The sequence below is a fragment of the Protomyctophum bolini genome, assembly GCF_963924005.1.
Source record: "Protomyctophum bolini genome assembly, chromosome: 15".
Taxonomy (NCBI): Eukaryota; Metazoa; Chordata; class Actinopteri; order Myctophiformes; family Myctophidae; genus Protomyctophum; species Protomyctophum bolini.
Window position 1 is genome coordinate 15,552,742 of NC_137876.1, and position 16,981 is coordinate 15,569,722.

General features: G+C 44.9%; 1 protein-coding gene across 3 annotated transcripts in view; it reads left to right on the forward strand.

Annotated features, from left to right (window-relative positions):
• prkd3 (protein kinase D3) overlaps positions 1-16,981 on the forward strand; it is a 95,013-nt gene that overhangs the window by 35,657 nt on the left and 42,375 nt on the right. For all 3 annotated transcript variants that reach the window (XM_080784853.1, XM_080784855.1, XM_080784854.1), the window contains exon 3: positions 11,976-12,114. In XM_080784853.1, coding sequence (XP_080640979.1) covers positions 11,976-12,114 — 139 coding nt within the window. The remainder of the gene's footprint in view (positions 1-11,975; positions 12,115-16,981) is intronic.

A 16,981-nucleotide genomic window follows, 5' to 3' on the forward strand; every position in this document is an offset into this window, starting at 1 on the left:
ACTCTAGTGTAATCCTTGGCACTACACTCCCTCTGCCAACCTGGGGAGAGAAACTGACTGAACTCATGTTTCCTTCAATGCATGAGGAGTCCAAGCCGCTTCTTTTCACCTGACAAGGGGTTTCCCAGGTTGGACGTACTTTAGCGTGTGGAAGGAACACGTTATTTCCAACCAGTTCCTTTCCCCTCCATCAGGCACCCGGCTGGCCAGGGGGAGGCAGTTTAGAGACCAGGATTACTGCATGTTTTTGTGAGAGTACAGTACCTACCCTAGGGGACACGGGGAGAACATGCAAACTCCACACAGAAAGGCCAAAAAAGAACTGTACGCTCTCTCTGGAGTTTAAAGAAAGAAAGCTGAAAATTCCACTGAGCAGCACAGTTGCTGAGTGTTGAAGCGAGCGCTCTGTCCTGTATAGCTGTCCGTCAGACTGCCTGTTGGACCCTGGCCAGGCTCATAAAGGTGCAAGGCGGTGGTGGGGTCAGGCAGCATACCTTTCCTCACTGTAATCACATGGCCATCTGTCAGAGCCTACTCACACCCCTGACACCGCTTCCCTTAACACACACACACACACACACACACACACACACACACACTCGCACAGGCCATATAAGCATAATGTCCACACTATTTTCCTTGCTTTCACAAGAGCCTTCATTGTGTTCCGTGATGATGGAGTGCCCACACACATTGGTTTTGTGTTAAGTCGTGGCGATAGCAACAGAACGCCGTGTGTGCAATGTTTTACACGAAACGATATAATGTCACATTTCTACTGGGAGATGCATGCATGCATGCGATGATTTATGCCCGGCTCGGTCCTTTTAATCCATCAGTTTGCGTCTTAGATTTCATCTCGAATTGAATGTAACAATTGTTCAAAGACAAAACATCTTTATTTCAACTGAGACAAACTGCACACTCTGTTATTCAAACCAGACCGGGCTATTTCTTTCTCTCTCCCCCCCCCCCCCCCCCCCCCCCCCCCCTCTTTTCCGTGTCTGTTTTGAGGCAATTTGTTTTTGGCTCCCAGTGAAATAGGGGCCATATTTCATATCCTGACCCCCTCTCTCTTTCTCCTCCTCGTTCACTCCATCTTCCCCCCCTCATCCTCCTCCTCCTCTCCGCACTACTCTTTCCTCCCTCTCACTTTCACTCTCTCTCTCTTTCTCTCTCTCTCTAACAGGATTTAGCATATCAATGGCAGATTAGTCTGTTTAACAAAAGCTTACCAGCGGCAAAGCCCCTTTCCACTCGTCCCTGCCGGCGGCCTGCCTTGCGGACCTCACACGCAGCAGCAGCCTCTCGCCCCTGACGGCATCGTTTGGTGTGCGTGTGTGGTCGCTGTGCTAGCTGCTGCTGGTGCTGCGGCGGCTCGCATGCGGCTGAATGGATGATGTGTACTGTCTGTACCCCCCCCCCCCTCTCACACGTTTGTTTGATGATGACAAAAGACATGCTTAGTCACTGTGGACCTGGGGGATGTACTGTATGCAGTAGCATGATGTGTGTGCGTTTGTTAGTAGTGCCATGTGATGTGATGTAATGTATGAGGGAACGCATAATGTGCAAGACTGTGCTGTGTCTGTTCATGTGCTGCAGGGTGTACGTGATTGGATACTTTTTTAGCCATTAAGACCTGAGGACCTGCTTCTGCAAATTAATGTCTTCTAACAGTTTTCGGAAATGCTGTTGTGTTAGTGGGTTCTCAAACTATTTCATGTCAACGACCCCCAGAATCATATGCATTTGGCCGCCGACCCCCATCTCAAAATGCTGCAAAGACTTGCACACGTTTTCACCATTTCTCAAGCTTGTAGCGCTGCACTCGGACTCGGACTCGTAGAGCTGCACTGAGCTTGAATATTTCTTAATATTCAACTGAAGAAAGCACCAACCAGCAAACTCATCCACTGTACTTCGAAAGCTTATCTCATCATCCTCAATCAGACCAACAATAGCTGTGTCGTCTGCACAGTATTTCAATATCGCAATATTGATACCTTTACTTAAGTAAAACAGTACTTTTTCCTACTACTGCTGATGTGCATGCGTGCGTGGCTGCGTGCACATGCTAGCTTTCATGTAGCCCTTATATATGCCGACTGTGCGGTCCAGAGCGTGCCAGTCTATTGTTCCTGAGTGTTCGGGGCTTCCTCTGCGTCTAATGGAAAGAGCACAGGCCTCCTCCTCGTGCTCTCCCAACCTGGTACGTGCCGCTCTGCAGACCATGCTGGAACGGGAACCATTCAGCTCAGTGGAAAGTGTTTGCAGGGGGATGCCAACAGGAGGTGACACTATTAAGCGCTTTGAAGGCATGCCGTGTGCCGCCTCGCCTCGCCGGCCTGATCAGCCCTCAGTCTTTAACCTATTAAGACCTGAGGTCCTGATCAGCCCTCAGTCTTTAACCTATTAAGACCTGAGGTTGATTCTGATCAGCCCTCAGTCTTTAACCTATTAAGACCTGAGGTCGATTCTGATCAGCCCTCAGTCTTTAACCTATTAAGACCTGAGGTTGATTCTGATCAGCCCTCAGTCTTTAACCTATTAAGACCTGAGGTTGATTCTGATCAGCCCTCAGTCTTTAACCTATTAAGACCTGAGGTCGATTCTGAACAGTTTTCTGATCAGCCCTCAGTCTTTAACCTATTAAGACCTGAGGTTGATTCTGATCAGCCCTCAGTCTTTAACCTATTAAGACCTGAGGTCGATTCTGATCAGCCCTCAGTCTTTAACCTATTAAGACCTGAGGTTGATTCTGATCAGCCCTCAGTCTTTAACCTATTAAGACCTGAGGTTGATTCTGATCAGCCCTCAGTCTTTAACCTATTAAGACCTGAGGTTGATTCTGATCAGCCCTCAGTCTTTAACCTATTAAGACCTGAGGTCGATTCTGAACAGTTTTCTGATCAGCCCTCAGTCTTTAACCTATTAAGACCTGAGGTTGATTCTGATCAGCCCTCAGTCTTTAACCTATTAAGACCTGAGGTCGATTCTGAACAGTTTTCTGATCAGCCCTCAGTCTTTAACCTATTAAGACCTGAGGTTGATTCTGATCAGCCCTCAGTCTTTAACCTATTAAGACCTGAGGTTGATTCTGATCAGCCCTCAGTCTTTAACCTATTAAGACCTGAGGTTGATTCTGATCAGCCCTCAGTCTTTAACCTATTAAGACCTGAGGTTGATTCTGATCAGCCCTCAGTCTTTAACCTATTAAGACCTGAGGTCGATTCTGAACAGTTTTCTGATCAGCCCTCAGTCTTTAACCTATTAAGACCTGAGGTTGATTCTGAACAGTTTCCTGATCAGCCCTCAGTCTTTAACCTATTAAGACCTGAGGTTGATTCTGAACAGTTTCCTGATCAGCCCTCAGTCTTTAACCTATTAAGACCTGAGGTCGATTCTGAACAGTTTTCTGAAGAGAAAAAAAAACTATTTCTTTTCAGTGGTGCTCAAACCTTTTCATGTCAAGGACCCCCAGAATTGATTTGGCCACGGACCGCCATCTAAAAAATATGTTGTTCCTGGGACCTCCCAGAAGCAATGATTTTAGTTAAAAATGTTTGCTTTCAAAATAGCAGAACTACAATCTGTCTATGAGCTTGTATATCTGCTATTTTTGAGTATAAAATAAAAGAATGCTTTTTTTTTAGATAAATTATAAAATGACACGGATGCTTTTAACCCTAGAACACTAAACATGGGTGATTTTCACCCTGACTACTATATTTTTGTAATTTTCATAATGTTGCTGATGTCTGAGGTGGGTGGGTTTTTCCTTCATGATGCTCAGTGACATCTAGGTTTGTTTCCCTGCCCACATCCCTAGTTTTTGAGTGGTGCAACCACTCCAAGGAACAGCAATGTCCGTGTTCACCTGGTTCACCTATGTGTCCGCCTATGTGACGTTAATGAGCACCAGTATGACTATTAGTACCAGTAGGGGCGCTGTTGTGCCAGAAACAGAGAGAGAGAGTGCTGCACTGTTGCCTGCTAATGAGAGAGAGAGAGAGAGAGAGAGAGAGAGAGAGAGAGAGAGAGAGAGAGATGGGGGGGGGGGGAGTTGTGCACCACTCGGTTCACACGGGTGTGATTGTTTCTACAGGTTGAATTTCACCCAAGTTTAGTGATAGACTCGAGTGATAGAGAAAAATCCACAATTTATTTATATTTTCACTGGACCATTAATCCAAAGGAGAAGTCCCCAGCTCCATTATTGTTATTTTTAGGAATATTTTTAAGATAATACCCACATTTTTCACCAGTTTTGCCCCGCTATGATAGGGTCCCCCCCATGACAGCTCTTTTGTGAAAAGTCATGGTGAAATATTATAGAAGAGTACTTCAAGTTGCCATGTATTTCTGTACTTTAATATATTCTGATGGGAAATATTGTTTATGGAATACCTACATTAATTAAAATATACCCATGTTTAGTGATGGTTTGACAAAAGTAATGTTTTAGTGTTCCTGGCATGTCATCAATAGGCCTCCTGCCTGGTCAGTGGTCTCTGCCTGGTCAGTGGTCTCTGCCTGGTCAGTGGTCTCTGCCTGGTCAGTGGTCTCCTGCCTGGTCAGTGGTCTCTGCCTGGTCAGTGGTCTCTGCCTGGTCAGTGGTCTCCTGCCTGGTCAGTGGTCTCTGCCTGGTCAGTGGTCTCCTGCCTGGTCAGTGGTCTCTGCCTGGTCAGTGGTCTCTGCCTGGTCAGTGGTCTCTGCCTGGTCAGTGGTCTCCTGCCTGGTCAGTGGTCTCTGCCTGGTCAGTGGTCTCCTGCCTGGTCAGTGGTCTCCTGCCTGGTCAGTGGTCTCCTGCCTGGTCAGTGGTCTCTGCCTGGTCAGTGGTCTCCTGCCCGGCAGAGGAAGGTTTACGGTAAATCACTTGTATTCAAAATGTAGATAGACACATTTCTCAGTAGACAGATTTCTTTCAACAGTAAATTCCCAGACATTAAAAAAACAAAAGAAAAAAACACACACACACAGTAAACATGCTGTTCACTGGGCAAATGCATGTGCCCATAGTTCCCCATGTACGTACATGTATTCCTCGTTTCACCCACTTCTATTCTTGGCTATTTTGGCTGACGTGATCTGCTATTTTCGGAGAAGACACAATGGGGTGTAGAGGGGGGGGGAAAGGAGTCGGGCCAAGAATCGTGCCCTACGAAGTATATATATAAACGGTATAGGGAATTAGAGGTAACAAACGGACACATTAACACTGAGGATTTTACTGTGTCCGGCAGGAAGTCTTCACACTTCACACTTCCTCCTCGTCCGGCGACATTTTTTGTGCGGAGGAGTTGGTACCTGGAAATGAATGTGATTGCGACAGGAAGCGCCCTCCTCGTGAGTGTTTTTGCGGCTCGCGCACGAGCACAGCTGGTTTGTTTACACAATCAAAACAAACCTCTTCGATTAAAACGGTTTCATGCCAGCTCCTTTGTTTTATGACCTTTCTTTGACAAGTTCAAGATTCAAATTTTTTTTTTTCAGGGAACGAATTGGTTTCTACAAATCACTGTGACGAATCATTTTTAACAACACTAAAAATAACATCCCATGTTTGTTCTAATAGGATTGTGGGATAAGTCTACCCTGACATGTTTTGATACTGTGATTAGAAGTTGGACTCATGCACACACAGCACCTTCAATAACCTCATATTTTACACATTGGCTATTAACAAAAAAATGCAGATATAGAAGCTGCGTGCTTGTACATGCTATTTTTGTTGGAATATTAATAATAATTTATGAAACACTAATTCTCTCTTCTGGGGGGTTCCCTGGCACAAAACGTTTTCAGATGGGTCCGTGGCCATATACATTGACATGAAAAGGTTTGAGAAGCACTGTAGGTGCATGTACGCACGCACGTGGCACACGTGTGTGCGTGTTCATGCATCAGGCATGTCGGGCGGGCGGAGGAAAACCTGGCGTTGACACGGCAGCAGACTCAGGAAGGATGACCCCCTCGCTTCTATGGCATCAATCACTTCAAACGCTGACAGGGGTTTAGGATGTGACTGTGTGTGTGTGGGCCGGTGTGTGTGTGTGTGTGTGTGTGTGTGTGTGTGTGTGTGTGTGTGTGTGTGTGTGGTTGGGTGGGTGGGTGGGTCGGTGGGTGGGTGGGTGGGTGGCAGTGGTTGTTGGAAATGTTCCATTAAAACAGACACGTGCCCTGAGTGAGTGAGTCCCTGACTGATTCCCCCTCCTCCTCAGCACTGTTGGAGAAATGCTACCAGATCAGCTCATTTTCTCTGACCGGCCGGCCGCGCAGGCAGCTGGTTTGATACACCGGACGGGAGTCCCTCTTCCCCAGGTGTTTCGCCTTGGTTGCTTAGAGTAATAATATTACTCCACTATATTATAGTAAGAGAGTGGCGACACTAGCGTTGACTCGGTTCAACAGATACTGTAAATATTGTGAAAATAGCCGATCTACACGTGAGTTTGTAGTTTGAGTATTTTCACAATTCTTTCTAGTATTTCGAGTATTTTCTTTCTCATTTGACAATTTGGCCAATGTTTGACCAGTTCTTATAGTTGTTTTGAGGTATTAAAAAGGTCCTAAAAGTCCTTAAATTGTCACTTCACTGTCATCTGGTGAAGATGACAAAAGAAAACCATTGGGGTCCCGAGCCACATGCTGAGAACCGCTTCCCTAATCTACTGCCCTGAACCACGGTAATAAGGATATCATTCCTATATGGTGATTTGTCATTATATTCATGAACATTTTAATATATGACCTACTTTAAGGACACACATACCGTACATACCATACCCAGTGTGTTGGAATCTGTGGAAGCTTTTAGCACTCTCATTGGTCACACAAATCTGTTATCAACTCATCTGTTGATTTAGGACACTGACTCATAAAGTGTGTGTGTGTGTGTGTGTGTGTGTGTGTGTGTGTGTGTGTGTGTGTGTGTGTGTGTGTGTGTGTGTGTGTGTGTGTGTGTGTGCGTGCGTGCGTGCGTGCGTGCGTGCGTGCGTGCGTGCGTGCGTGCGTGCGTGCGTACATGTACATCCAGGCAGTGTGGTTCTCAAAGTGGGGTCCGGGGATTCCCAGGGGTCCTAGAGGGGGTTCTGTAGGGTGTCCCCAGCAAAATAATGTGTTCATATAGCGTCACATCATTTAACCTATTAAAAATTACATTTCTACATAGATCATCTACATTTGAGGGAATCATCTGCCACATGTGTTCCAAATGTTGTTTACAATCCAGTGGCCAAGTCAAACACTGTGAGCCGTGACGTACGGCGGCGTAATCAAGGTTAATTAATTAAGGTTAGGAAGCGATGAGCGTACGATGGACTCCTTGTTGCTCCCTGGAAGGAAAGAAACATGCGCAATTGAGACCAAGGAAGCTGAACGTGGAAGTGTTGGCTGCATATAGCCCATTGCACATGTTTCTTTCCTTCCAGGGAGCAACATGGAGTCCACCGTACGGTCTTCGCTTCCTGTCCTCATTTAATAGTCCTTGGGCGTAATGCGGAAGTGCCGTTTTGTCCTCTCCTCTGCCTGTGCTATATGACCTCACTCACTTTAACTCTGCGTTCCCGCCTGTTTGTTCTGTTCAGCATTTTGTGTTCACAATCGCGAGCAGGTCAACGCGAAGTAATGTATGCGGAGTAGGGATGTAACGATACACTCAACTCACGATACGATACGTATCACGATATGAGGTTCACGATACGATTTTTCACGGTATTTTCAACACAATTATTTTCCAGACAAATGACCGAAAAATCTTTTTTTTTAATGATCTTAATCTTCCCTCCAAGCTTTTTTCACAATTTTTATTTAACTACATTGCAAAAGTAGCATTACTTTTCATGTAACTGTAAACATGCTTTCATGTTTAAACCTAGTCCGAGTTAAAGGGACACTTCACCCTTTTTGCAAAAAAATATATGTTAATGACGTTTAGAAGCTTTAGAACACTCTCCTGGGGGTCTTTATGTGTGTAATATGTGGTTTTAGATATTTTAGATTGTAGCAGTGAGCCTGTTGTCTCTGATGTCATGGACACTGGGCTCACTTCCTTCCTGGACTACATGTCTCAGTAAGACAGCTCTCCCCCCTATCCACAAGGAGGAGCAGTGCACCAAAGAATTATGGGAATTGTAGTCCAGGAAGGTAGTGAGACCAGTGTCCATGACATCAGAGACAACAGGCTCACTGCTACAATCTAAAATATCTAAAACCACATATTACACACATAAATACCCCCAGGAAAGTGATCTAAAGCTTCTAAACGTCATTAACATATATTTTTTTGCAAAAAGGGTGAAGTGTCCCTTTAACATTTCTTCTTTTCTTTGATGGCATCTTAGGATAGATGTAGACTTATTTGATAGTGCAGAAACATAATTGCCTTCCTTTATGTATTAATGAGCATCAATAACGACCATCACCTGTGTCACAGACACATACAGCTCCCCTCTGCAGGCCTACTGAAAATGACTGCATGGAGTCTGTCTCATTTCTCTCCAAAAGCACGTGAATATGAGGCAATATGATTATAGCTCACATTTCATATCACACACTAGCCCTTTTTTATTTTCATCGATATACATTTTTAATAAATCGATACATATCGTCGGGATATAATATCGATATACGATATATCGCTACATGCCTAATGGTTTACGTCTGTGGTCGGACGTCACTCACTTTCAAACCCAGCTTTTGCAGTTTCCGTTTCTGAAATCCGCCATTTCTAAGTCCGTCCGTCCGTCTAATAAACTTTATTTCTCCTCAGAAGCGTTAACATTGTAACTGCGATTGCAGCATAAAATCTAAACTTCTGCGTTCTGTTCAGAGAAAAATAGGGTTTAACGACGGCACTGAAACAGAAAGTGGACGATGGATAAATTCTGAATGATTGGCTACGCCTGATCACGTGACACGCACATTGAACGCCCGTTTGCACTTCCGCATTTTGGACACCAAATTTATCCAAATAAAAAATAAAACGCGGAAGTAGACGGTTCTTCCGGGTGCTTCAAAACTCCACTGAGCAACTTACACTGAAATGAATAGCGGGGGTCGGGGCTATCGCTCCGGTTCAGTCTCTATATCCTTTTAATACTCTATGGTTATCTACAAATTCAGGGCAGCTTCAGCCAAGTCTACCATGTTTGTTTACCAGATATAGAGTCCGGTCACTCTTTAAAGAGGTGTTGTTGTATAGTCAGGTGATCAGCCCGGGCCGGTGGTGTGTGTCTGTATATCTGTGTGTGTGTGTTGGCAGCAGTAGGACAGGCTCCAGATGTCTGTCTCATTCTCTTCCAGCGGCCGTGCCAATCCTGGTGCCCTCGGGCGTTGCTGTCCCTGGCCCCCGGTTGATTGGTATTGTTCTGTGCGGTCCATTGTGTGTGACCCTGGTATGCCGGCGGGGGAAACAGCTGGGTGGACTTTCCCAAACCGGTGTGCAATTGGCACGGTGACGAACGGGGCTTATGTCTTCTTCGCCAAAGAATCACAGCGGGCCACCCCCGCAGTCGTTTTGATTTCATAGAAGGCCAGAATTTCTTCTTTGGAAGCATGTTGCGCAGCAAAAATAGACGATCTACAAGCTCTCAAGATAGGCTATTTATAGTTTAAGGTTATAGAGCATTGCAAAGGAAATATTCGCACATCCACTTCGTTCAGATGCAGGTGCGTTGGACAGTGACAACTGAAGCAATCATTAAAAAAGTGCTTCATGAACATAACCTGCATCCAAACAGTCTTGTCACAAAGGTTGCAGTGTGGTAGGTGCTTCCCAATTGCACCGCACATGCTGCAAGTTGCAGCCGCGCGCAAGCTTCATTTTCCATCTACCAGCTGTTTAAAAACCAGGAAGTGACTCCTGCTCTTAGCTGCATCTTGCATCTTCGTGACTCATCTGTCTGGGAGTACCCACACTGCTCTTGCGGCTCAGCTGCCGTGACAGACGTTTCAGTTCCTCTGGACAGAATTATCAAGAGTGTCTTTCAAGATCAGAGCATTAGAAGTGGGCTATAACCAGCAATATGTTCAGAAGCATCGTCCATACAATGTTTCTCAAATCACGTGCTTTGTTCACCCCACCACACCCGCCATCCAATTCCTTTTTTTAATGATTTTATTTACTTTTTTTTTTTATTAAAGTCTTCTCTGTTTTTCTTTTTAGATTTAAAGACCGTCTGGGGGTGAAACACAAAAGCCCCGAGTAGACGATAAAAAAAACATGTTTGAAAGTGAAAGGTCCCTTTAAACTAAGTTTAATCGATTCTGGGCGGGAACCCCTTTTGGTGTTTTAAGCATTATATTGTATAGCTAAATAGCCTGCACGCGGCACAGAGTGCCATTTTTAGAATCGTCCTCAGGTCTAAATGGGTTAAAGGAAGTTTCAGATCGTTGCTCTGTGTCGTCGTTGTGATGGGTGGAAAAAGCGACGACAGATTCCAGTAAGGAAACAAACGGTATCAGTCCCTATTGAAGCCATTGTTGGTGGTTTTGGTCCTGTTGTTTTATTGTGTTCCTCTCCGGGGACCCAGAGGAGAGGCTAATTGATGTTTGAACAGTGTACTTTAGTCACTTTACTCTAAAGTGACTAAAGTAACATTTACTCAAGTACTGTACAATTTAGAGGTATTATTTTGTACTTTTGAAGTATTTTCGATGTCCAATACTTCTACTCCACTACATCTCAGAGGCAAATATTGTACTTTTACTCCACTACATTTATTTGAAATCTTTAGTTACTTTGTACTGTAGTTCTATTACACAACATACATTAACCACTTCAGCCCTGTATACATTTCGGCCATTTGAAAATAGCCGATCTAGAAGCTCACAATGTGCTCACGATGCGACGCATTGTGAGCTTGTAGATCTGCTATTTTCAAAAGATCTATACATTTGAAAACTTCAAATGGGACATTCTGCCTAATGAGTACTTTAAGCACATTTTGATGCAAATACCTTTGTACTTTTTAATTTAAAAGGGAAATTCTTGGCCGAAACCGAATACCGAATATCCAGATATGATTAATAATATTATATATTTTTTTTCATACCATTGCTGTCATAGCCGTACCTTAAAGCTACCTGATTTATGGCAAAATAAATGGTTATGGCAAAACTTAACTTAAATAATAATCACTATATTATCATGGGTCCATAAAAGATTTTTTCAGCTCTTTTGAATGCATTAATTGCATACACTATTCGTGATATATTTTCTGCCAAAACAGAAATGCATTTTTAGCCATTCACTGCCCAATATTTTCTGCGGCCGAATATTCGGTGCATCACTACTCCGTTCTCCAAGCAGAGATGGAAACCATTGGAAGTGGCTGTTAATGAGAAAGTGTGTGTGCACGGTCGCACACGGTGTGTGTGTGTGTGTGTGTGTGTGTGTGTGTGTGTGTGTGTGTGTGTGTGTGTGTGTGTGTGTGTGTGTGTGTGTGTGTGTGTGTGTGTGTGTGTGTGTGTGTGTGTGTGTGTGTGTGTGTGTGTGTGTGTGTGTGCGTGTTGGTTGGTGTTGTAGAAGTGTTAGTGTGCGGGGAAGGCAAACGGATCTATTCATGTGTTTAGCTCAGTTTCTCTTTGTCTCCCTTGTTTCTTTTCAAGCAAACATTTTATAGCGCAGAGAGTGATCCCCCGGCCCGCACACTGTCCAGAACTTGTAATATATTACAATATCTTTGTCCCTTGGAGACTTGCAAACTTGACAAATAACTTTGATTCAGTTATGTTTGGGTCCCTAGACGTGCAGGACAGGACAAAGATTATTATTTTGTATATTACCGACGAGTGCGTGGGATCACTCTCTTTTTTACACACCTGTCATCAACATGTTTGAGGTGTGCATCTGCCTTTCATTCATCTTATATGCCATTGGTCTCTTTATACTTTTGCACCCCGGTCAGAACTTGATGTTCTGCTGTGTCCTTTCTCTCTCTCTCTCTCTCTCTCCATTCCCTCTTGTCCAGTTCCCCGAGTGTGGCTTCTTCGGAATGTACGACAAGATCCTGCTGTTCCGCCACGACCTGAACTCTGACAACATCCTGCAGAGGCTGACCTCAGCGGAGGACATCCATGAAGGAGACCTCATCGAGGTGGTCCTCTCCGGTACGTAACCTGTGACGACGGCGTCTCCTGTGTGTCAACTGGTTCACTACTGTAGTCCATGGGCAAAAGGGCGTGAGTGAGTGAGTGAGTGAACATGAACATTTCATGGCACGATTATTGTGGCAAAAAGTATTGCGATTAAGCGATTGTGAAGCAACGTACCGCACTGAGAGCTCGCAGATCTGCCGTCTTTTGTAAATTCATTTGAGTGAAATAAGAATGTATCAAATGTGCTCTTTACAGGTCTATTTTTATCAAGTTTAGAGGGTTTAAAGGACAACTTTGTTTGTTTTTTTCAATCAAGGTTCATGTTTTACGTTATTATTAGAGAAAGTAAAAGATGAGTGTTAAAAAAAAATCTCATTTGCTGCTTTCTTTCGTTTTAGCGATTAATGCAGTTTTCTTTTTTCTGTTTTGTTTTTTTTACGATTTCTTTATTAATATTTACTATAAAGTCCTACTAGAACCCAGAAAATTACATCTGGCCACAAAAGATCACGGGATCTATTGAATGTGCAGGGGGAGGTGACCATACTGGCCATAGTGTGTGTCCTATATGCTCATATGAATATCTTGGAGGTAAAAGGAGATATGTTGCGTCCACCTGCAGTGTTGCATGTTGTTTTAACACCTCCTGTAAGGATCAGGGTTTCCGTCCAGCTCCGGGGTCACCTTTTGTAGCCGTGACACACAGGTGCTCTGTTTCCTTTCACATTTCCTGCTGTGATTGATTCAGCTTCCTGCACGCGGGTCTGAAGTGAGACTCCAACCGATGCTTCACAATGTCTGTTGTGTTGCTGTTTTGGCGTTACATCTCTATTGGAAAGCACCCGCCGCCACCTGTGCTGTGACTGCAGAATATTCCCCTGTCCTCCCTGGGGGGGGTGAGAGTATTGTTTTGGGGTGGGGAGGGGGTGTACGGATCACAGAGGAAGGACCTTCAGTCATGGGCTCATGGAGGCTGAGAATCTCAGATTAGGCCATTTCAGGCATGACGCCTAAAATATGTCTTCTAAATCATGACAGTTTTCTGAAATACTTATGATTCTACGTCAGTGGTGCTCAATATTTCATGTCAATGACCCAAGAAATTATATGTTGTTCCAGCCCCCCCCCCCCCCGAAGCAAAGATTTTAGTTAAAAACGCTCATTATGAAAGAATATATTCAAAGATTTGCGCCACATTTAAAAAATAAAATAAAAAAGCAAATCTACAAGCTCGTAGATCTGCTATTTTTCAATAGCTAAAGTATAACATAACAATGTTTAAAACACCAAAAGGTGCCTCATGTACCCAATAACTTCACCACTTACACCACCGTGTTCCTTCCTTCTTTCCCTCTACTCTACACCAAATCTCTTCGCTGAAGATAGCTGATCTACAACCTCATAACGTGTCGAATATAGACTCGTTGTGAGCTTGTAGATCCAGGTGGTCCCCAGCTAAATAATAAAGAGTTGGTATTAACCAAATGTACCCTTATTAGATCGTTAACTCTTGAGAGCGTACTGTAAATAGGAAACCAAATGGACCCTTACAGGTCAATTTCGTTTCATTTGTTAAACGTCTGCACATTTAATACAGCATGGAATTGTGGACAAAATCAACGAAAACAATGTCTTGAGTGAGTTAATGGGCCTTGATATGAAAAGGGTTGAAATCCACTGCTGTAGAAGTCAGCCTGTCAGCCAGTACGTCCTCCTCTCACCCTCTCGGCCGGCTCCTCCAGAAGGACGTTTTGCACGTGTGACATCTCAGCGGTGTTTTACAGAACGCAGGCCCCGCCGGGCGATGATGATGACTCCTCTTTTTTCCCCAAGCCTTTCATTTGGGGCTTAGAGAAAATACCATCCTTTTCCGCCCGGCAATTTGTCTCCTGTCATCTTCGCTCGGGTTTTCCTCTCCTCTTGACCGACCTGTTGTTGTGTCCCGCGGCGGAGAGGGACAGAGTCAACCGTCTGAATGTCGTCGCTGTCCGGTGGAAACCTCATATGTCCAAAAAAAAAACCCCACTGTTACTTTTCAGGATTGAAATTCAAAAGCTGTCAAAAGTAGCAGATCTCCAAGCTCGATACGTGTCGCTTCTGTTCGTTTTCAGGATTCAAATTCAAAAGTATAGCAGGTATGCAAGCTTCGAGGCGCGCTTCGAGCTTGCGGATCTGCTACTTTTTATGCTTTTGTGTGACGCTTGTGTTATCATGTGTTAAACATCATCATTACCTTTACGAAATAAATCACACCCGTGTGAACTGAGTGTTGCAACTCTTTGCGGGGGTCCCCGGGGGGTCCCCGGAACTTCCAGACCCACAGGATCACGCCCAGGGTGCCGGCCCGGTTCCGGCGAGCCGCCTCGCGTCCGAAACGGTGGAGAAATGACAGAGTTACTGTGTGGGGGAATTAGTAGACAACTCTCTCTCTCTCCCTCTTCATCTCTCATGCATGCTCCACATTGTAAATTAGCAGGCAACACTGCAACACTATCTCTCTCTCTGTTTCTAGCACAACAGCACCCCTTTTGCCCCTATTGGTACCCTAAACATAGGGACATACGGACATAGGGATGGATGGACGGACATAGGGACAGTGCTGTTCCTTGGAGTGGCTGCACCACTCAAAAAACCCCACCAAAAGTTATAATATGGAGATAAGAGGTTTCTGCGCGCTAGTGTCTGCTAGTGGTGGGAGACGAGCCGCTTATTCTTGGCCCGGGGCTCAAAGAGGACGGCTTGTTGTTCCTGCAGTAAGTGATTGTAGTGGCTCCACAGAGTGTAAACACGCCGGGCCAGGGCCCCCCCGGACGGAGCGTGGACTCTGTACGGGGCCATCTCTGCCCAGGGGGTGGGACCTGCGGTTTTGGGGCCCGGGCCCCCCGCCAACCGGTTCTGTTTTTCTCTCCTCTTTTCCCAGCCCGGTGTTTTTGTTTCTACATGACTCTCCTTTTCAGTACAAAGAGTGCATCACCAGTGGTGTGATCTTCCGTGCTACGCTACGCGGTGTATGTAACGTAAAATAGCGTAACATTTGAAAAAGACGGGGAGACGTTAGGGAGCGCTTGTTTTCACCGGCGTGTACCTCCGCCATGTCTACACCGCCTCGTGCACCATCCAACGTCAACACAGCGGCGTGCGCCCTACCCATGTAACGACCCGGTACCATGATAGGTGAGCACCTTGGACATCTGGTCATCTCAGTGTTAAATTGGCTATTTTGTCCAAAATGTTAAAAAATGTAATATTTGAGAAAGAAAGTATACATCATGCTTAAACATTCGACAAATAAGGACTAATATTTCTACAATTGTTACAAATTGATACAAAACCTGCATATCCAGTCATTTTGGGGCATAAACAAGAAGTTGATAATGATGTACCGTGCATGTTCACATCATGTATACTTAATTACATAATTTATTACTTCAAATATATATATTTTTTTACATTTTGGACTAAATAGCCAATTTTACATCGAGGTACCTACAGTATGCTGGACGGCGGCCGGTCTCGGCCAATCACAAGCCGGGTATCCCGACTCGTCTCCACAGCATCAATATTGGCGTCCTGCAGTAACCATCAGAGGAAGTGTATCTGATACGCAGGGGGAGGGGCTGGGCGTCCAGTAACCATCTGAGGAAGTGTATCTGATACGCAGGGGGAGGGGCTGGGAGCAGCAAGAATGGACACTTCAGTTCAAAAATATTTTTTTCGTGTGATAATGTGACTTCCGAGGTGAGGGTTTATGCGTGGCTATTCAATAGCCACACATAAACCTCAAGACAATAGTGTTGTCTTGAGGTGATAATGGCCGCTGGCTGGCCATTGGAGTTTTGAAGTAATTCACACATTAACTTAACAATAGAGTGGTTATTTCATTCAGTGACCAAGTGCATGTGTGTGTGTGCCGTGCGTGTCGAAGGGAATCGAGTTGAAGATTGACGTGCTTGTCGGTCTGTACGTGTTTATTAGAGACAAATACGAGTCTGAGGAAGACGCAAGTCAGTTTAACCACTTTGCTGTTTAGGCCTGGGCCATGGCTCAATGGTCCAGGCACCTTGGCTGGTAATCCAGTCTGGCAGTGTGCCGTGGGTTCGACTCCCGATCCCGACGGCCCTTACTGCATGTCTTCCCCCCCATCTCTCTGGCCATTTCCTGTCAGCCTACTGTATTCCTCCATAAAAAATATAAAATAAAGGCGAATGCCACAAAACAACATAAAAAAAGAAGAAAATAGCTGATCTACAAGCTCAGTCATAACTTTTGTTGTGAGCTTGTAGATCTGCTACTTCCAAAAGATCTCAAAAAAAATAATTGGAACAATTGTGAATATTTCTGAAACATTTTAACCACATAAATCTTGTGTGGATAACGGAGGTCCGTGGCACAAAATGTTTTCAGATGGCGGCGTGGTCCGCGGCCAACTACTGTGCGCATTAATTTGGGGGCCTTGGACACGGAACGGTTTTGAGAACCACTATGGCTTAGAAAAACGAGGACACGTGGCCGATCTGGAAGCAAACAGACAGCACCATTGACTCGGACGGTTGTGTGAAAAAAACAGCTCGTCGCGGGGCTGATGTTTAGCGTTGCTTTGACGCTAATTAGCGTGACAGCCATTGCATGAAAGTGGGATTGCTGAGAGGCAGCCGGTAGTTAACAGACATGTTGACAACGCTCTCTGATGGATGAATGCCTTCTTTCATGTGTGCCTGTGTGCCAGGGAGATGTGTTGCCATCCCACCCCACCAGTCATGTGATTCATTCATTTGACTTCAGTGTCCACGGCTTTGAAGTGGGTTCCAAAAAACTGCTGCCGTCTTCAGCCCACAGTGATCATGTTTTCTCTGAATCGAGGGGAAATGTGTTTCCCAGC